Genomic DNA, 22,123 nt, shown 5'->3' with positions numbered 1-22,123 from the left:
CAAGTTCTTGAGGTAGCTTGTGTTATGAAGAAGCAAAAACTGTCTCAAAGGAATCTACTCTCCCTCCTACTTATTCTCCTTGGTGACCAAAGACCAAAGCTTCTGCCTCTGGAGAGGTAAGTTGCTGTAGATGCATGCCAACTGTCCATAGCAAACCTCTGAAATTTGCCTCCCTAAAACAAAGCTCCTTGAGATTTTGAGAGATTTGAGAATTAATTATTTTGTTTTCCTTCTCATGTTCAAAAATCATTATTCACATTAAGACAGCTTCACGCTTCAGGCTGAAGCACAGAGCTATCGATGAAACACAGCATTCTGTCCCTTATTTCTTTCTAAAAATATATGATTGATGAACAAAACGCTGTCTACATTATACACAGGAAGTCCTCATAGCACTTCTCTGGGAATGGGTACCCCAGCATAGCTTTGCTATCTGCAGCCAGAAGAAATTTATGCTGATAATTGCTTCATTGTACCACCATCGTGGAGCCTCTGTACATCAAAGGTCAGCAAATTCTGAACTTAATTCTAACTAATGAAGTATATATATATATATATATATATATATATATATATATATATATATATATATATATATATATATATATATATTTGTGGAACTAGAAGTTATTTCACTCTATCTTTTCACAGCTTTTGAAGCCTGTGTATCTGCTCAGTCTCTTCCTCCTACTTTTCAACAAATCTGTAGCAGCAACAGAATTTGCAACATCTACTTTGAGGCAAAATAGAGTTTCTAATATAATCACAGCATTTTCTTTACTATGTCTGTTGAACAGACATTCTCTCTCATTCCTTACAACTCCTCTGCCTGTTGAGCACATTCGTACTACTGTCAGGAAATAAAATTTGTGTCCCCCCTAAGACAAAGCCCCAAAGATTTTACAGACACTTATTTTTTCTCATTACTATCAGAGAAGTTTTACTTCAGAGTGCAAGGAAGAGGTGCATATACCTGTGTTATCTCTTTGGAATGAGTTCTCCCGATGTCCATGGGACTTGGTCACAGAAGAGAGAGCTTCCAAACGTCTCTGAATGTTCACAGTGGCTGTTTTGACAATGTCAGCAGCAGATCCCTGAACAGTTGTGTTCACAGCCTGGCGCTCTGCCTAAACAAAAACACTTTTTCTCAAACCCCCCCCAAAAAAATAAATGCCACGTGTACTTCATTGAAAAATAATAAGCGTATGGCCAAGTCCAGGCACAGTAAAACCTCCAGAGTTCAGTATACCTACCTGAGACATTATAAACCAACTTCCTGCACAGTACTTCTCCAGCTGACTGAGAAGAGCAGTATATACACACATTTAAAATGCATTGCTGGTATCAGGGGCAATAACCTGAAAAGTCATATGCCACAAGAGGGAGAATGATAGCACACATGGTTATGAGCTTTCGTAAGAGCCGGAAAGTCTCCCAGATAATTGAAGCACCATGCCTATCTTCAAAACTATCTATCAAAACTATTTAACAGGAATGGATAACGATCAGTTTTACTACACTAGCCCCTAACTGCCCCATCACAGCTGTGCAAAACCACACCAAACTGCACTATCATACAATGGCAGGTTTTCCACACATGGAAACTCCACCAGTCCCCTCCTCCAACAAGAAAAGCGTATTTGTAAGTTCTTCTGTCTCTCAGCTTCGAACTGAGATGTGTCAAAAAGTAATGAGGAAGCTGAAATAAAAGGGAAGATAACACACTAATTGATCTTTAGTAAGATTTTAAAGAATAAATCAAAGTTGAACAGAGAGCACCTCCACAAAGCTTCACACTGAAGATCCCTTCAGTTTAAATAGCCAAATAATCTCAAATAAAAGTTTTAAACATCTCCAGGTTTCACTTTCAACTACCTAAAGTACAAACTCCCACACCCTGTTCTTGTTCCACTCGAATCTTTAATTCCACACAACCTGACTCAGCTTCCTACTGAGAAGTGCAATGCTTCCTCCCCACTGAAATGCCAACACCTCTCCAGGAAGTCAATCACTCTTACTGAAGTACAGAGCCTATGACAGACGTGTCCAAAATGACCTTGAAAAAAATAACACCAATATGTAGGCATATACAAGTAAATATTTATCTAACAAGTCAGGGCAATTTTCCTTTGAGAGTACATAATAAAAGGAACAAATACCCCAAAATGTAGGACTTTTAATACTCTTTCTTCAACTGATGAAAGCATGTAACACGCAAAGACTGCTGAGTGGGAACAGCGCAGCCTGAAGAGTTAAAATGCATCACAATGTGGAGGCTTTTTAAAATCATGTCCACTTATATCAATAAATTACTCACTCCGTTTCCAACGTGGGAGTTCTGAAGTGAGACACAGTGATGACAGCTGCACACCCAGTAACACAAGACTTACGTCAAACAGATCATGACAAAAGCTTTGTTATTTGCAGAAGAACTGGGGGAACAATGAAGTAAGTGACAAGGGGAAGTTGCAACCAAAATGGCTCACAGGCCCTTTAGAACACAGCTATGGATAATCTGGAGGAATTTAACACCAAAAAAGGAGAAAGTACTGCACCCAACTTACATGAGCTTTACTGTAGGGATTTGAATCTCTGATAGCTGGCAGGTATCTCCGTCTTCCCAGTATGGTCTGCACAAACCCATCTCTTCTGCAGTTCCTTACTGTTTCCTGCAAGAATTTCTGAATACCTGTAAAAGGAAGAGAAAGTTTTCATTAAGATAAGTTGATTAACTTGACTAAGACAACTGATGCTTCACACTGATTCCTCACTGGTGTAAATAAAGACTGTCTGGGAAACTCAAGCCACACATTTTACATTTCCTTTAGACCCTGTCAGTGAAGGAGACAAAGCACACGATCACTTATTCAGCCTATTCTCAAGCTCTGCTGGGAAACTTATAAATGCTTATGAGGTATAAAAGAAGGCATAGTGCCAGGATATCTGGCTGTGCCTAAGGAGGTAGGAAGTAATTTCTGTACGGTGGCCAGACACAGAGGATCATGTACACACTATTGGTAATGGAGAGGTCAGGACCTGGAGCAACATTGGAAAGATAAGCAGCAGAAAGAGGGTAAGTTGAAAGCAGAAGTCAGAGCTCTTGATGACTCAGGTTGGCTTACTTCAGACTGTCACTTCAGATTCTAGGATGAAAAGCTCACCCACCTGTGCTCTGCAAAGGAAGGAGTCAATCCATCAAAGGTGTTAAAAATAAATTTAGGTCAAAGAAAGATGAGACACAGAAGAGCCCCTTTCACTGCAAGTTCAAGTAATAACTGCACTGAACTGGAAAAAGTTAACTTCAATTACTTTTCAAGGCTTTCAAAATACAAAGCATAAAAGGAGCTGTTCAAGATCAAGACTGGCAGCAGTAGCCAATCAATTACGTATGTAATTTAGCAACAGCGATATACAGAAGTGAAAATTCATAGGAATTGAAATTACAATATATGGTGTTTGTACGTTGCAATTGCGATTGCACGTACATTGGGAAGGGAAGGACACAAGAAGTCATTTCTAACAGTCTTTGAAGGACAAACTATCCAGAAATTACTGAAGACTAAACAGACTCAGCATTTGTCTCCTAAAGAAACAAACCCCAAACCTTGAAAACATACCTTATTTGTTCATTTCTAAGTTTTATGATTAGAGATAGTTCCTCCCAGTTGCCCTGCATTCATTTTCTGATTGTAGCCCTATTCTTTCTATAGCTTTCCTAAAAATTTATGTGCTGCTTCATAAAAAGACATTGCTCCATTTCTAAGTATGGAAGAACTACTCTGAACAACTGGATAAGAATGTAATGGTTACAAGCACAACAGCTAAAAGTTCAAAGAAATCAGAAGACAAAAATAGAAGAGACTACTATTTACATTTAAAAATTATAAATGTGATCTGAAATCCATTACACATCCCTTAAAACTGTGTGTTTTAATAAAGAAAAGAGTATTTCTTATTCATAAAGTTGAGACCTTTAAAATTAATCCCTGGGGCTGATAAATGTAATAACCAGACAGTGGTGCTCTCAGGACAAATACAATATGAGAGTAGAGTAAAATGTTATGGAGTACCAAACTGGTCTGTTCATAGACTGGACTTCTGCAAAATGAAAAGCTTTTTCAAAAAAAAAAAAATTGGAGGAGTGAGAGAGCAAAGATGAATTCAGGATTTGAAGAGACATGGAGTGAAGGGAATTTAGAAACAGAAAAACAACAAACAAAACAAAAAAGAAAAAAAAAAAAAGAGCTCCCAAATAGTCTTATCCTAACCTGGGTATCTTGATTTGAAGGATTCGATGTAATTGGCAGCTTTATTGTCATCAATGCCCATCTGCTCGCCTAAAGATTTTGCTCCTATTCCATAGATGATTCCATAGCAAATCTGCCAGAGGACAGGGCAAAGAACCATAATAATGTGGTGAGCCATGCAGAGAAGAACAAGCCAAAACAAAATGTGATTCACTGGAAGGCAAGTGTATCGTAACAAGGGCAAGGATTCAGGAACAGAGGTGACCTCTAAGTGCAGCCATTTATTCTCCATTTCTCCACTCTTATCCCCTAAAACTCAGAAGCTCCAACTAAAACTTACTGAAAGCAGGAGGACTTACAAAGCAATTACTGAACAGTCACAGCCAAACTCAAACTGCAAATGACATTCCTGTGACTCCCAATGTTTTGAACACCAAACCTTTCTGCCCAGAAAGCTGATTTTTTTTTTTTTTTTTCCTGAAATATACCTGCTTAGCTTGTTGCCTGGTGCTGTCTCCAACAGCTTCAGAATCAATCATCTTCCATTCTGCTGCGATGCTCTTAAAGACGTCGGTACCCCTGTTCAAGGCTTCAATGAGTCGACAGTCACGAGACAAATGTGCAAGGATCCTCAATTCAAGCTGACAATAATCAGCAGCCAAGATAAAACCACCTGAAGTCAACAAATTAGGACAAGTCATTATTTTATATATTACTCCAACAACATTCCAACCACACAACTCTCCATCTCCTGAGAAACAGAAGGTTTGAATTGCATCTTCTTGACTGTTGACATAATTTATGTCCATGTGGGCACATGCTACTAAACCACAGAACTTTCTTTCATTTGCAGCTTATCTCACAGAGGCTAACCACAGTGAAAAGGACTGATGCTTCTTAGGTAGTTGCACCTTCTGCAGTGGAAGTTATATGCAGCTGTTTCTATGCAACTTCAGACTCTGTTTTTTTGTGAATACTTTCAGGAATCACTTTTGCATCTGGTAAAAGTTCTACCTGTCAACAGTAGAAATAAAATCAAACCTAATATCTAAAATCCATCAAATGTACCCAGACAGTTATCTGTCCAGGTGCTTGTGTACAAATCTAGCACCTGATGGGAATGCACAACACAGAGACCAGACCAGCAGCTTGTATTGAGCCAGGGCAGTGTGAAAACAGGCACTAGAATACAGAATGCTAGATACAGTGTGCATTAAGAGCTCTATAGACAGAGTGCAATTTGTGTATTAAAAGCTCTGCAAATATAACTCCTCACAAAACATGTATTCTTAAAGAGAGAATGAAGGTGTGAACATTTGATTTATAACATTAGAATATTTTACTGAGTTGAAATATTCTCCTTTACAGCCTTCCTGTGAGTAATTTTGAGACCATGCTACCAACTGCATTTGTTTCCCAAGGAGGCTACTCAGATATGTACTGTCAGCATTTCTTAACTCTTCATCAGATCTAGGATGTTTTTGTTAATTACATTCTTAACAAATAGCTTGCACAGAGAGGGATCTGAGTGTTACCTGGGAAGGGAACAAAGGCATGCCGCATGCTAACAGAAAACGGGATTCCTCTTCCTTCAGCTCTGTCTTCAGCCCAAGCATTTACACCATTAGGCAAAACACTGGAATGCTTTCTACCTCTGTGGAGACAAAGAATCACTTTTCTTCACCAATTTCTAAAACACTAAAAGATGCATAATCATTTTTGCCACAAAGAAGCCATGCATGCAAACAAGACAGTAACTTCTATTCCCCAATCCATAAAAAAAATTGACTATGGGAGAATTAGCCAGAGGCCATATGCACAACTGAATGGATTTACAGAGCAGATTTAGAGGTAATTATTCCTATTACATTCAGAGTTCGGTTCAGAAATTGGGTGATTCCACTCCAAAACAGGGAAGATTAAAAGCTCCAGATCTGTGATAAATGCATTCCAGAAACAAAGCAAAGACACTCTACAGGAATCTTGGAAATTCAGTATTCCAGCCTGAGTGCCAGGTCTTTTATTAGTACTGGTCTCTTAAGTGGAACATCTATGCTACCCGATTGTTGATAAAGAAAGAACTCCCCCACCCTAGCACCATGAGTGTATGAGTGCACACAGACATAGGCCTTTAAAAATAGAGCTGAAGTTGCAGATGACATGCTTATGACATACAGTACATTTCCTCGCTAAGGACTGAGCAATACATGGACCCCAAGGCAACCTTATTTTCTTTCTCTCAAGGTTTGCTTCAGTCTCCTTGTCCCAAAGTCCTGCCTATCTGCAGCTGCAGATGGAATTGTATCCATCAGTGCAGCAACTAAACACAACTGTGACATTTAGAGTGCACACTGTGACTCTTCTTCCATCAGTCACCAGCCTGCCAGCCAGTTGATTGTGTTCTACACTAGAAGTCCAGTCAAAGCCCTTAATTAACCTTTGAAACTTGGGTTAGGGACTGTGAGATCCTAGCTAATTCCAGGAGAGCAAAGTGTGGAAGACATAATCTGCTCTTCCTTTGGGCACTCCATTTTCTTCTTATTCCTTATCTTTTCAGAGATGGTAGGGATCAAGATGAAGGACTGCATAAAAATAATGGAAAACAGGTTGTATGATGCTGTTGAATGGAAGTTCCCAACTTCTTTAAATGAGTAATGTCTTTTTATCACTATCTAATTTTGTTATATTCCTTTGGTCAGAAGATTCTTAGAGCAAGATGAAAGAGAGAACCAAGCACAGTAATTACAGACAGTTTGGATTCAAGTTCAGGAGGCCTATCATATTTGGACTACAAGACAATCTCTTTTGTGCCAGCAGTCTGTGATTTTGCACCTTCCCAACACAATGACTTAATTAAGGAATGTAGAAACTTGCCTAAAAAGCAGGCCTTTCTCAAAGTTTAGCAAGGACTCCATTCCTTCAATGATCTGCTTCTCTACAGAACCCAGCCCCCTCTACAACTGTCCAGCTAAGCTGCTGCAAGCCCAAGCACTGCCAGTGCTGTTTGTCAAGACAATGCTTCTGCCTCCATGGCTTGGTCTGGTTCCTTTTCTAGAGAAGAGGCATTGACAAGATTCTGTTACTTCTGGGCTCTCTTCCTCTGACCTACTCAAGGCACAAGGATATAATACACATGGTAAGAAAAGAAAGAGAGAAGAGCCAGAAAATTTCTGAAAATTCTCACATCTTTCTGTGCGACAAAGATGATGAAAGTCACTCAGGTGACGTATATATGACAAGAATCTGAGTGGAAGAAGAAAAGAAACTGAAAGGACAGAATCTCACCACCAAGTATGAAGTCCCTGGGCTCACTAGCTGGCTGCCAAAAGTCAACTTTGCTACTCACATGGACTTACACACACTTCTAATTTTGACATCATTATATGCCAGTGAATAGGGTTCTTAGATTAAAAAGTAGATTCAGAAATCTTGCTTTGCAGCCTAGGTGCTTATGAAGGCTGATATCTTTATCACACACGAAATTACTAACAAAGAACAAAAATGTATATCCGTGTTCCCTGACACAGGGAGATGTACAGCATAAAATGGCTGACCTCTCTTCTTCTTCTTCCACAATATCCCACCCCTCTTCAGCACAGCTTTTAGAAAGTTAAAACAGATCCTAACCAGTTAGTTACTCTTCAGACTCACACTTTCCATCCAACAGTAGTGTGTATAACACTAGTCTGATTGCTGCTGAGATTCATAAATGACTATAAAAAGTAACTACATGAGGCCACGTGCTATATATATAGATAGATAGATAGATAGATAGATATAGATATATAGATATATATATCTTTCACATGCCACTGATTTTTTTCTTATTTATACTTCTGAATCAAGCATTTTTGGTATTTATTCCCCTGAAAGTGTAAGGGAAACACTGAGAAATTAGTCACATTGACAATGACAGCAGCCACAGGCAAAGACAGAAAAAAAACATCACAACTCAACCACATTTGGATCAGGGGAGTAAACACAAACTTTGCCAAGATCCTCACCTGACCCTGGAAACAGCACAAGAATAAACACCTCTATGGGTTCTGAAGGGTGGGCTTTCTTCAACTACAATTGGCATTTCAATCTCAAAATCTCTTGGCACATTCTGGATATTTGGCTCTGCAAAACTTACTCGACCTGAGAAGGAAGATGAGGTATAATTAAATAAGAGTCCAAAAAGAAGCTCTCCAATTGGGAACACACCAATCTCTCCAATTGGTTTTGCATTATAGTGCAAAACGCAATTGCCAAGTGTTTTGGGGAAAAGAAAAAAATAAAAAAGAAAACTGAAGAAAAAGAAAAATGAGCTCATGTTAATTAAGCTGGTTCCTGTGCAACATTTTCTTATAGCTAACAGGAAATTCCAAGATTCAGAATCTGTTCTGGGGTCAGAGATTTGCAAGATAATAAGCCAGAAATAAATTATACTTCTCACAGGACAAATACATCTATGTAGGTCTCTCCAAAAGTAATGCCTCCTATTTATTTTCATGGAAACTACAACAGATACAAAGAGTGCATTAACACTATTTGGTAGAGAAAATTCTCAGCTACAACACACTATTTTTCAACATAGTAACCATAATTAGCTATGTATTTTTATTATCAATGAACAAGAGCCTGCATACCATGCTTGTAAAAATCTGCACCAACAGAGGTGACTTACAGTCACTGGTGCCACTGTTGAAATGCACTACCCACTTCCTCACTGTGCTCACACCCACTGTTTGGTCTCCATAAACATTCAGCAAACATCAATGAATGTTGATGGATGCCATTTTTTTCCATATGGAGGACTCATGTTACATACCCTTGCTTCATACATGCTTCCACGTCAGTTGCCATTTCATCAGACTGCCCCTCTGCTGCCATCTGTCATGCAGCAACAACATGTAATGGAATACTGGTGGGAAGGTTCAGCCTCTACTGCCATACTGCCAACATCTAACTCTGACATTGTGGGCCAACATAATAAAACAGGAGGTGTTACTTTTGGAGTAAACCTCATATTTTAACACATTTAGACTTACAGGACAGATTAACGTGAAACAGATACTTACGTACTCTCATTTGGTTTGAAAGAAAGCACAAGCTTGATTTCTTTACTCTTTTCCCCACAGAAAAGCTGTCAAAATTCAATAACAAGGAAGGATTTTGCAGACATTTCTTTACCTGTAGCTGTGTGAGTCTGTGACACTGGATATATCCTTTCCATTCCTAGAGCAGAATTGAATCGTTTTTCCCTCTGTAGTGGAAACACCACTTTAGAAATGGCATTGTTGATTCTTCTCCATTCCAGTATGAGCCCTGGCAACGGGTGAAGTGTCTTTAATTTCTCCAAAACATCCTTAGTGGAGAGAAACACAGTTGTAATTAATTGCCTTAAAAGCTTTATTTATAAAGCTTTGTCTTGCAGCTTTGTGGGAAGAAGTATCTCCATCAGTGAGCTTCCAGTGTCACTGACTGTAAATCAAATGGATATCTCTTCTACTTATACTGTCTACACCAGAACAATGAAAACACCATAAGACACTAGAAAGGCAATGACGTCTCTTTGGACTTCTTACATCCACCATTATTGGTCTGCACCTGAAATGAGCAAAAAAGCATCGCTTGCCATGAGTCCTCTATGTTGCCTCCTCTTGCATAGTGTTAATGATTCTCTTCCATTTACTTGTGTATTTACCTCCCTGTTGGAGGTGGGCAGGCTTGCCCATGGTAGGTGTTGGAACTAGATGACTTCCAACTCCAAGGTCCCTTCCAACTCAATGCATTCTATGATTGCTTCCTATTTTCATGCTAGGAACACAATGAAGCTCTTGACCATGCTCTTTGAAAGGCAAAGTTCATCACTAGCGATGAAGGGACTAAAATCAAAAGATAATGTCATGCAAATATTTCTCCAGTACAGCATTTTTTGTATGCAGCAGGCTGTTATTGCCTCTGCCTTTTACATCACAAAAGGAGGGAATCCTCACTGTGCTTTTGCTTCTCGGTTCTTCCACCACGAGAATACTTAATTCTTCACTGCTACTTAAGTTTTAAAGATCTTTAAAGATTTAAATATTTGCTTTCCAGTCACTGACTACTCTGAACAAGGGGACACAACAACACGTTAACGAGTACTGAAAACAGGGAACATAGGTGTTAGCCTGCATCACTTGTCTGACAAGAGCACCTATTAGCCTGCAGAAGTTGATATTATTGCAGCTGCACAGTGTCTAGCACCTGCTCAGCATGTTGATCACCTTCACATACATACAAGCTTTTGAACTACTAAATTCAACATGCCATAACATCAACCATTCTGAAGACAAATTCTGTGAAGCACCAAATATAGACTGGGCATTAGCTGGTAGGGAAGATACTGTATTTAATCACCGTGATATTTAAGTGCCTTTCAAGCTTATGTTGAAAGACACTTTTACTATTGGCTTTACAAAATCATTAACTATTTTGGTCTTGATTCAAATTCTGCCTGACTATTCTCATTGCAACTATTAGGTCCTCACTAAAATTGGGCTTTAGAAGATTAGGAGGAGTTAACAGCTCTGCTAAATGAGAAGCCAAATTTAAATTTCCAGTGGTAACTGGGGGAATAAAAGGCAAGAAAAAGTTTACTTTTGTCTAAATCAACATATCTAATTCCAACAGTACATGTGTGAAGTAAGAATTTTTCAGACAATTTCAGATTAGAACCAGACTTTACTGTACCTTGGTTGTACTGAACTGCTTGCTCAACCTAACCCGGTTTCCTTTAATAGTTGTTCTTCTGGTGTAACCCAGAGTTTTCTTGTTCCCTTGAGCTTTCATATCTCCATTTTGTGGCAACTTCAACTCTAGGAACAAAACCTGAAATAGGCCAGCATCTCAGATCAGTTTCTGCACGCTACTCCTAGGAGAATGCAGCTCTTGAACAGCTTATTACAGCCAGAGGATAGCAGGAAAGCCCCAAGTAATTAAAAAGCTGATTAAAAATCTATGCTATCAAAGTCATCTCTCCTTATTTTAATTAACTACAAAATGCAATCTAAAATATCATTTTCTAAGTACTGTAAGTTTGAGTTCAGATGTACGTTTTTAGGAAAGGTAATTAACTCCATCCATTAAGTGAGTTTACTGTTATAAAACATGGAATTAAGAAGACTAAAAATGGGAAGAACATTAGTGAAGAAAAGCAGTGTTAGTGGAGAACAGGCTTCAGCATAACAACACTGGCACTGGAGGAGGTGGCCACAGAACATTAGTTTCTCTAACAAATTGCCAAAATCTGGAAAATGAAATACATGCTCACTACTTGACAGATACAAAGCAGTTCTTCACTTTCCATTCTATACAGCATTATACACTGTTTTACAGGTATTGCATTTAATTTCACCGCTGGGAGAAGGGAATAGAAGTTTCTCTATCACAAGTTTATTTAGCACAAAAGTTTTGCTGTCACAAAATAAGAAGAGTAAAGCTCCACTAAACTATAAAAAAATACTTCATGTGATTTCAAACAAGATTTCTGTATGAAAAACAAGCAGAAAACAGAGAAATATTTCTTCCCCTTTTCTATGAAGCAGAATAAAATCAGAGTTGAGCATTATTTGAGGAGTTCTAACTCACACAAATACTGCAAAACAAAACTTCTGCATTTGCAACATGGGTGGAATATTTCTGGAGCTTCCTTTAGTGATCACTGTTTGCAAATTCCATAACAAGCCCCTCAAAATGAAATTAGTGTATCAAACAGAACTAATCTGAAGAAAATATATGCATAGCATTTCTAATCTATTCCTAACACGAAACATACATAAAAAATAGAAAGTAATGTTCTTCAGAAATAAAAGTATTAGTAATTCAAATCCAAATCTGTTTCTTAGGCTTTTTAAAAAGAAATCCGTTCTATAAACAAATGTTCAGATTCTTAAAAACAGATTGCAATTCTTTCTAAACTTGTAAGACAATCTTCTCTTTCATGTCTGTGTTAAAGACAAAAGCAATATCCCAGCCTGTTCAGATCATGTGATACCACATCTAGTGTATGTCAAATACTGCTGTTGCATCAAAGCTATTCTAGCCCTGCACCATTAACCCAAAATAATCCAAAAGCTTTTTGACTGGCAGGTGATCTCATGCTTCATGAGGAGCCAGGTCCTATAAAGGCAAGTTCATTTCCACTTCATTTCTACCTCCTTCATTCTGCAGAACTTAGCAGAAATCATAACGATCACTATCAAGCAGAAGATGCACAGCACCTTGCAGGCAGCAAGCTCATAAATGAGCACAGACAAATAAACTCTGACCAGAGTTCCTTCTTCATACAGAGTCTTCCCATGAGAGTTTTTCATTCAATGTAAGCTAAAACACCTGGAGGATATCTTCTGAAAAGTACTCCACCTCCCATCCGAGTTCTCACATACCTCTGCAACGTCATCAGGGCTGGTCAAGGAGAAACTATGGCCTGCCAGTTGATAAGCCTTGGTCTCAATCTCAGTTAGTTTTGCTTGCATGACCTGTTTCTGGGTTTCATATGCTGCTGTGCTAAAACCAATGCCATTCAGCTCCAGCAGAGCCAAGCAATAATGGTTGGGCATCTCCACTTTAGAAAACACATCTGGAGTAAGAACAAATGTCAAGAAAAACTTCTATAACATCAAAAACATATTAACTGTCACAGATTTGTCAAAAAAAAATTAAAAAAAATTAAAAAAAAAAAAAAAAAAAAAAGCAACAGGGAACCCTTGGATTTAAAAAACCCAAGTGTCCCGACACACTGAGACCTTTTAATAGACCTAGTTTAAATATTTCTGTTTCTGGAATATTTCATAATAAAACATTTATATCAAAAGTTGGTAAGTTAACTTCTGTCAAAAAAAAAAGTGGTTTTTTTCCTAATACACATCTCCTTGGATATCAACATTTTATGAACCGTGGATGTGATTAATGTAAAGCTTTCTAAATGGATAAACTTTCATTCCACCACCTACATCTTTTAAAAACCTTCTAAGGTTTAGCTGTCACAATCAGAGCCTAGACCCCACATCACCACAACCTCTTTTCAGGTAATTATAGGGCGCAATTAGGTCTCCTCTGAGCCTCCTCTTCTCCAGACTGAACAATCCCATTTCCCTCAGCTGCTCTCCATAAGACTTTTGCTTCAGACCCCTCACAGCTTTGTTGCCCATCTCTGGACACACTCCAGCACCTCAGTGTCTTTTTTGTAGTGAGGGGCCCAAAACTGAACACAGTACTTAAGATGCGACCTCACCAGAGCTGTGTACAGAGGGAACAAACACAGAAAGACCCCTCAGAGTAGCCAAGGTACTCACCTGGGAGGTAAGGACCCTTTTGATTCACAGATTTTAAACAGACTATAATCCAGATGGGTTCCTTAGCCAAAGGAACCAATGGATACTTGGGATACAAAAAAAGCATCTTAAATCCTATAATGAACTCCCAAACTCTCCTCTGGTTGTTTTTGCAAAACAGATGTATTTCCAAAGAAAGTTCCCTCTTTTCTTCTAAAAGATTCGATTTTTACCACAGAATACACTTGAATAAGAAGTCCCAAACCTCTTCTGCTCTCTACTGATCACTTACTTTGTGGTAGTATAGCTACCCTATCTCTGCCCTCGAGAGGAGGAGGTCTATTTACCTGTCAGATTTTCCTTCTGTAGTTCACTATGGAGTTGGTTCATGACATTGAAGATGAGCACAGACTCTATTGCTGCTCTGTACCGCCCAGAATGATCTTCACTGGAGCTAAGCCCCAGGCTCTGCACCCCCTGGCCAGTGCTTATCCCTTCCAGGAGAGGTAGCTCACTGGGTAGAAAGTTAGTTACCATGTTGTGAAGGGTACGTTCCTTTGAGCCAGAATCAAGCAGCCAACAAGCAACCTTAAAAAGACACTTCCATGAGACTTTTTCTCCATTTTAATCATAATACAACTTTAATACTTGACTGGGGGGTAAGGCAAGTTTATAGTGCACATCATTTTTCATTTGTCAGGCAGACTGGAATAATTTGTGAAAAAGTTACGTGATTTCAGATAAAACTTCTAAGAGGTCATGTCACTTACATGCTTTATTCTCACTGAAAATTAATTCTACAGATTTGAAAGTCTTGCCTATTGTCAACTTAAAACATCTAAGGGTACTATTCTTCATTGTTTTACTTATATCATCCTAAAACAAAGGGGACTCAATATGACAACCAGGATCAAAATGTGTTTACTCTGAAAACTGAGTTTGTAAAAATCAGGACTTGCTATTGATCTAGAATATATGAGCCAAGCTGAGCTCTTCTATTTTCTCCATATCAGCACCAACAGCAAGAATATTGTGAGGCAAATTTTATTCTCAGTAAGCCTCATGCCTCCCACTGTTTTCAAAGCAATTCTGCTCATAACTATATTTCAAATTGTTGTGTCAAAACAGGATGAAGCACAGGTTTCTTTTACGTTGTCTCTGACATACAAGCAGAAGATTAAAAATGCGTACATATGTAGGGGTCTGTGGGAGGTGTGGGGGTGTGACTGTGTATGTATGTATGTATCTATTCATTGCATTGCTACAATGAATAAGTATGACTCCTTTTCATATACAGAACAGTGTGGGGAAAGGTGCTACTTTTATTGCTCTTTAATTTTATCCCAAAGCCACACATCAGTATGAAAAGCTAAGTTTGTCCTTCTGTTGAACAGCTTTGCTACTTACCTGCAGGCTTTAATATTGCCTTGATGCTATTCAGCCCACATGTGATGTAAGATATAAATACCGACCCTAGAAATTTCTGTACTTCTAAAGCTTTTCCTAATAAGGACAAGAAGGCCATTTTAACTCTTTCAGGAGTTTCACTTGAATTGTAGATGGCATTCATAACTTTTGAAATTACATATAAATTTAGTTTTGTTTTGAGAAAATAGTGGTAGTAGAGTAATCCAGACACACAGCAGATAAACTCTTTGGTAACAAAATCTTCTAATCTCAGATTCAATAATATGATCAGAAATGCTTCCAACATTTCAGTCTCTGGCTTCTTATAAGCAACAGTATAAGCAACAGTTCAGCCCTGTCCACTACGACGGGTGAGATTTAAACTTATCCTCTCAATTTAAGTATTCAGGAATGAAATATTAATGTGTTATAAATAACATTGAATCTGGCCTGTTTCTCTTGTAGGCAACACGAACACGCGCATTGCATGAAAATTTCTCTTAATATTGTTCTACATTTTCCACTGGAAAAAAGTTTCCCAAAACCCTCTGATGTACATTCATATTCAAATCTAAATTAGAGAAGCACCAGAAGGTACTCCTGCATTTCCACTTATGTGTTTCACCCAAGTTAAATTTCTTAATCCTGCCAACCTTTGGGTCCTCAAAACTTCCTTCCAAGGAGATGCCACAAGCCAGCAGCAGGGTCTTGTAGTGCTGAATGAAGTTATACATGACAAGTGAGCGCTCGTGCTTCTCCTGCAGGTACAGCTGCAGATGATGCAGTCTCTCTGTTACAGATAGGTTTTTGTCCAAAGGTGGTGGTGCCAAACTCGGACTGATTTCTAAAGTAGAAAATGCAACCATAATCAACATTTTACCCAATGTAAAAGAAAAGAGAGATAATCTTAAATGCAAGTAACTAACATAAAAAGAAAGTACACTAGGACAGTAAATTCGTAACAATAAACCTATACAGACTTTATCTATTTTTTCAAAATAGACGTGATTCCAAAAAACATGCTGTGTTTATACTACTAAATAAGGAGGGCCAGGAATCAAAACTTAGCGATAAGAGCAGACTGGGCCTTATTCTAATGTCAGATTTAGAGTGAAAGCTAAAAGAGGTTGAAAGAGAAAAGCAGGTAAGCTAAAGAGAACGCAGGAGTAAGTCAAGATGTAAGTGGTCCACCACACGAGCAGCAGTTCTTTGCTTGTGCCAATCACCTGGTAGTACAAATCTATAGATAGCAACTTGTTCAAGCCTGCTGAACACTTAAAGTGATGAAAAATAACATGGTTAATTTACTCCATCACACAACTGAGCTGAGTAAGGAATAACCGTAACACTTCCAAAAAACTATCACAAGTACTTTCTTGAAATGCATTGTCACATAAAGCAGCACAGCCTGTCTGCTCACTTACCAGTCTGGTCTTGCATCTGCTGCAAAGATATATAGTAGGCATCTTTTCCACCCCAACAGACTGCCAGTCCAACTACCAATATGTCTTCACAGTACTGGACAGGAAATCCATCATCTTTGACCTGCATCCACTGGGGAGAATTTCCTAAGGGAATATTTTTAAGTTATAATTACAAAATGACATCTATAAATATAGGAGAGTTTGGTTCTGGAAAATGTAGACACATACAGCTGAGCTTAAATTTGTTAAATGTGAATATATACCTTTATTTCTATCTATATGGAGAAAATATCTGTGTTTCTCTTTTTTTTTGGGGGGGGGGGGGGGGGGGGGGGGGGAGGAAAGGGGGACGGTGAAGATGTTTAGGACACAGCAGTTTCTCTTCTCTTGTAGTAGAAACAATCACGAATGCAGCATTCCTGCAAAACTCCTAGAAATCTCTTCAGAAGTTCAGGCAGAACAACACTGTTTCCTTTCACTCTGTAAAACGTTACAGATTTGTCCATCGAAACTATATTTTCATAGAGAAATATTTTTTTGTTGTTGTTATTATGATTATACAATAGCAAAAACTATAACTCCATCTTATGTTTTTTAAGAAATAGCTTATATGGCAGCAAACAATCTGCAGCAAATGCATACTTCTGTGGGAAGGAAAATTAAACACTATTGCAAGAATCCAGAGGCTGACCCTGAATTTCATACATGGATACAGTTTACCAAATTAATATTCTCCAAATGTGGAAATATTTGCTTCAGAAGCACTCTCACAAGTACTGCTGCCTGGTAGAGACCCTGAACAATCCCTAGAGGTCACTGTTAAATACATAATTTTATTTAAATTTATACTAAAATTTATGACATGGAATGATATGTGTGATAAAGGGACTGCACAACAGATTTGTTTAAAATTAGATATGAGATGTTAAATACGTTTAGATGTTTTCATATATACAAACAAGCTGCTAACACTTCACCGCAACCAGCAAAGAACTAGGAGTACAGTGTCTGACATCAGTTCTCCATTCTCTACTAACATTTATCTCCTTTGCTTTACTGAGATAGACAACATTAAATTAGTGCCAGTAATTTTCCTCCTTTTTCAAATTCTTTTCTTCATCACTGCTGCTTTAAGCTGAAGATGCCGTCATGTTGTTCACAAACATGGAACTAACCTTGTTTGAATCTGCCACCAATTGTTGATTTGGTTGACAAAAGACATTTTCTTCTTTCGCATGCCACTGAGATGGAGAATCTGCTTTTCTCCTTCCATTCTGCAAGAAAAGTCTGGAAAAGTGTTTTGTTACCTGCTACATCAACAATAGTGAACCCTTCAGCACTTGAGGGAGTGAGTGGAAAAACATCCTGAGACAGCTGCAGTGAAAAGTCTTTGTCTATAGTGGAATCATCTTTTATCTCATCAGCCTCAGTTGAGGCTACCCTCCCAACTGCCTGCTGCTCCATGTCACTCTCACAATTGTGTTGTGGCAGAACCAGTTGCTCTTCATTCATGTTGGCAACCTGTCTCTTCCTTGCAGATTTCACAGAGAAAGATACAGAACTTTTTGGAAAAAGCTCTTTGGGAGGTGTTGGAGGAATAAATCCATTACAATTATCTGGTGGAGGATAGGATGTCCTGTTGCTTCCCCTGAGCATAAGCGTTACACAGTCTGATTTTTGGTTATCCGAGTCTTTTGTTTTGTTTTCTTTAACTTTGCAATAGTCTTTTAAATCCCAACAATTAGGCAAAGGCTCTAGCTGATGATGTTCAAATTCAAAAATTGCATCTGGCTTTTGATTAGCAATTGAAGCAACTAAATTTCCTTTCAGACAGGAGTTTCTTACATTCACTTGAACAAGTTCAGTGTCTGAAGGACTAGGCCATTTGTCTAGTACATCCTGAAGTCCTGGACTCAGTTCAAACGAGTGGTCAGTCCACACTAATGGATGGGTTTTCTTATCTAATACTTGCTGGCTACACTGGAGCTTTTTACTATGATCTACTTCTAAATCCTTTGGATTGGAATCATTTTCACAAATCACCATGTTTCTTAATTTAGACTGACCGTGAGATGTACAAGGAAAATCTCCTAAAAAAGTTGGGGAGTTTGCATGATCTAAAACTTCAGCTATGAGATCAGAGAATACTAGAGATGCATCATTATTCTGTGCTGGATCCTCATGCTCCCTCCAATTGTCACTGGCATCAGATTTATTCTCAACAAGACCACCTGCAGGAAGCAAAGCTCCCTGCCTCCCCTCAGCTTCCTTTCTGTCAGTTTCCATGATGTTCACAGCTGAGAGATCACTGACATTAGTGAAGCTATCATCAAACAACAAGCCATCACTCATATTCAGGCTTGTATCCATGACAGGATGGTATTCTTCTTCCACAAAGTGCTCCCTATCAAGAGGGCAGGTTGCATTATTGGGACCTTTAGAAGCACTCTCCCCTTTCAATGAATTTTGGGTCTGATAATACTGTAGAAAACTGTTTAGCTGAGAATCAGTCACTGAGTAGTCGCTTCCTTTAAGGACAGGTGCAGATTCTATTTCTTTTGCTACAGGCTGTGCATTAAGGTCTTCAGACTCCAACATTTTGTTACTGCAGTGCTGATCTGTGTTTTTTATAACATTATTTGCTGTGATAATACTTGATAAGCCTAGTTTCCTTACTGTTGCATCTAACCTTTCCCCAGTAGCATTCCCAGACTGCAAAGTGCTCAGTTTCATGGAGATTTCCTGCTGAGGTACTACTGCCAGTTCTGAATCCTGTATTCCCTGCTGTCGCGTGATTTCAGCTGCTGCCTCCTGTTTTATTATCCTCTCAGTCTGAGTATCCAACTGGAAGCTATCTTCAAAGTCTGTAGAGACACAAATCAAACCAGAGGATGGACAATTCTGAACATCATCTGCATCACAAATAGCTCTGAATTTTACTATAGAGTCTTTCATAAAATCCTTAGGATGATCGTAGCCTTTTTGTAGTGCTCCAGCTTGTAACAATTTTCCATTGGGTATTTTGTTCCCACTTATACCACCATTCTGGATCTCAGCATGGTAGAATTTATCACCACCAGGACAAAAGTACACAGACTTCTGTTTCCTATTGTCATCAAGGACACATATGTTTCCAGAGCAGTTAGTGTTTACATTACAATGACCTGCATCTAAAGCAGTATGCTGCTTATCAACCTTCAACTCAGCAGAGCTCACATCTGTTTGCATTTTACTGATTTTATTGTACGTATCAGCAGTAGTTTTATTTCTCTGTATTCTAGCCTTAGAAGGTATTACTTTACTTTCTACATTATCATGTGTCTCCTTGTTGATGTGTGGAATACTCTGTAATGTAACAGTTGCCTGAAAATCTGCTCTCTCCATATGCTTGCCTTCATTGGAGTTAGAAAGTTCTGTAAATAAAATATCCAATTTATCTTTTCTCCCTACATTATTTTCCCTCATCTGTACAGAATTTGAAACCTTTTGAGTTACAGACATTTTTTCTGGACATTCCTTATTGTTTTGGTCTGAAAATAAGTTATCTTTAGAAATGCTGGAGAGGAAAGCAGAAGGTTTTTTAATGTCCATGATAACCATATCTGTATCTTCAAGCAGTGACTTCTGCAGTTTTGAAGAAGCGTTTTTGTTCCTAGTCCGGTTTAAATGTGTGTCCTCACTTCTTAACAATCTAGAGGCTGAAGACATTTTTGCTAATGTTGGTGTCTTTCCTTGCTCAGTATGGAGTTCTGGATTTACTTTTTTGGAATCTGTCTTGTTTTTGACCCTAAGAATTCCTTCCACATTTTCTTTGTCTCTGCTCATATTGGGCCATTTTCTAGCACTGTGGGCAGTATCACCATTTCTTTCATCTGCTTGAGCCTGTTTCTTGCATGTGACTTCACTCTCAAATCTAGAGCGTGTTGTACTACTGCTTAGCTGCCTTTTATACCCCTTTTTAGTATCTGATATGTTTCCAGACTGAGAGCCAAGGCCCTTATGATCCTGAACTCCACACTCTTTTTTGTTTAACATCACAGAAGATTCAGAAGATAGCTCTGCAACTGGCTTATGTAGTCTGTCTTCCATCTCTGACTCACTGCTGATCATAGATGATGCCTCAAGAAAAGACTCTGGGTTCCACTGCACTCCCATCGCTGCCAAGTCCTGCTGAAGAAGTTCCCTGGCTTCCTCCACAATGAGGGAAGCTGCTTCACTTTCTGTTAAGCCCTTCATTCCAGCCATCCAGATGCTGCGCACAGTCCGACGCTCCTCTACCGATTCTTCATCTTCATCCACAGCCCTGCGACCACTAAGGGAAAGGCAACAAACAGATGTGAAATTTATGCAGAAAATAGCAAACAACGTGAGGAGCTGACCTTATTCTGCTCTGCTCCTATTTCAGTTAGTGCTTCTGTGAAGCCATAAATGCATCTTGCTTAATAGGAGATAACAATTTCAGTTTTCTACCAAATTTCAATGATGTCAATGAAAGATATTACTGACTACATCTACAGTGCATACCCTAGAATTCCAAGCTTCTGCATACAAATACGTGCCCCAGATAAGTCCCAGCTCCCTACCGGGATAAAATCTAGGTCTGAATTGATCCTCTTCCGTGAACTCATGCAAAGAAAGGTAACCTCAGGAGCATGAATCAGGGAGGTATCATGGCAGAGTCCAACAGGTACCTGATGTACGAATTTTGCCGTTATACTAACATGAAAATCCCAAGAGAATCTGAAATTAAATACAGTAATAAACCATGCACTCATTTGATCATATGGCAGAGCACGAAAGCATTAGTCTTTTAGAGGCAGCAAATAGCCTCCAAAAACCATTTTCAATTCAGGAAGAGGAAAATTCAGGTCTCACAATCTCTTGCTGCAAATACAACATGTTATTATTAATTTCAAAGTAATCATGTAATTACTGTGATCAGTCACAGAGACTTACAAGTTATTTTTAAGTAACATTTAGCAACAAGTCCCAAAAGATTGTCAAATTTAATTACAGGTTTCATCCTGAAATCCTTCACCTTGTAAATGAACTTCTGACTTGACTTCTGGACTCACTGATTTCTCACCTTTTGAATGGTACTGAATTCTTCAGAGCAGCTGCCACATCACCAGGACTGGCTTTAGCAAGATCAGCAATTGTGACAAAGCCAGCGTTGTAAAGCATCCTTGCACGCTGTGCATTCAGCAGAGAGACTCGTACCAGGTCACAAAGCTCCCTGTGAACCCCAAAAGTGAGGCGGCTCTGGAACTGGGAGAGCAACAGCTCCATGTTGTGCCAACCCAATCGGTTACAGAAAACTGTTACCATGCCTGGAACACAGAAGTTGCATCAGTCTCAACTCCACATCCGAACAGTCATCCTCTTCACATTTCTCTTTCCCAGTACTTACAGAAATGGCCACCTAATTCATGTTTATTACAACATTCTGCTTAGGAACTGCTCTTGCAGAAGTCAACTTTATCTAGAACTAAATAGTTCGTAAGTGAGGCAGAAATTCTGAACAACACTGCTTTTTTAAAGACTCTAGTTATGCAAATATGAAATGAAACACATGCATATCCTGTAACAGGATATAAACCAAACACACTGAAGAAGAGTGGAAAAGCAATGATGAGAGGCACTAAGAGAAGGCACTCTGCAGTGATGTCCTTACAAGAAGAACTTGACTTGCTCAATTTCATTTACTGACAGCACTATAGGAGCTAGCGAAGTTCACTATAAAGAT

At 38.8% G+C, this 22,123-nt stretch overlaps 1 protein-coding gene across 2 annotated transcripts in view; it reads right to left on the bottom strand.

The window, feature by feature from the left end:
- Positions 1 to 22,123, bottom strand: part of POLQ (DNA polymerase theta) — a 56,121-nt gene that overhangs the window by 6,728 nt on the left and 27,270 nt on the right. For both annotated transcript variants that reach the window (XR_007376230.1, XM_048941416.1), the window contains exons 15-28: positions 21,464 to 21,707; positions 17,553 to 20,689; positions 16,378 to 16,521; positions 15,607 to 15,797; positions 13,894 to 14,134; positions 12,659 to 12,852; positions 10,965 to 11,102; positions 9,423 to 9,597; positions 8,252 to 8,387; positions 5,783 to 5,901; positions 4,736 to 4,920; positions 4,269 to 4,380; positions 2,565 to 2,689; positions 974 to 1,127 (exon numbers count right to left, since the gene is read on the bottom strand). Coding sequence is in view for 1 of the 2 variants with exons in the window: in XM_048941416.1 (XP_048797373.1) it covers positions 974 to 1,127; positions 2,565 to 2,689; positions 4,269 to 4,380; positions 4,736 to 4,920; positions 5,783 to 5,901; positions 8,252 to 8,387; positions 9,423 to 9,597; positions 10,965 to 11,102; positions 12,659 to 12,852; positions 13,894 to 14,134; positions 15,607 to 15,797; positions 16,378 to 16,521; positions 17,553 to 20,689; positions 21,464 to 21,707 (5,295 nt within the window). In the remaining variant the exon portion in view is untranslated. The remainder of the gene's footprint in view (positions 1 to 973; positions 1,128 to 2,564; positions 2,690 to 4,268; positions 4,381 to 4,735; positions 4,921 to 5,782; positions 5,902 to 8,251; positions 8,388 to 9,422; positions 9,598 to 10,964; positions 11,103 to 12,658; positions 12,853 to 13,893; positions 14,135 to 15,606; positions 15,798 to 16,377; positions 16,522 to 17,552; positions 20,690 to 21,463; positions 21,708 to 22,123) is intronic.

The sequence above is a fragment of the Lagopus muta genome, chromosome 1 (genome assembly GCF_023343835.1).
Source record: "Lagopus muta isolate bLagMut1 chromosome 1, bLagMut1 primary, whole genome shotgun sequence".
Lineage (NCBI taxonomy): Eukaryota > Metazoa > Chordata > Aves > Galliformes > Phasianidae > Lagopus > Lagopus muta.
Note: the sequence above shows the minus strand (reverse complement) of the source record. Positions and strands in the feature narration are given on the sequence as shown.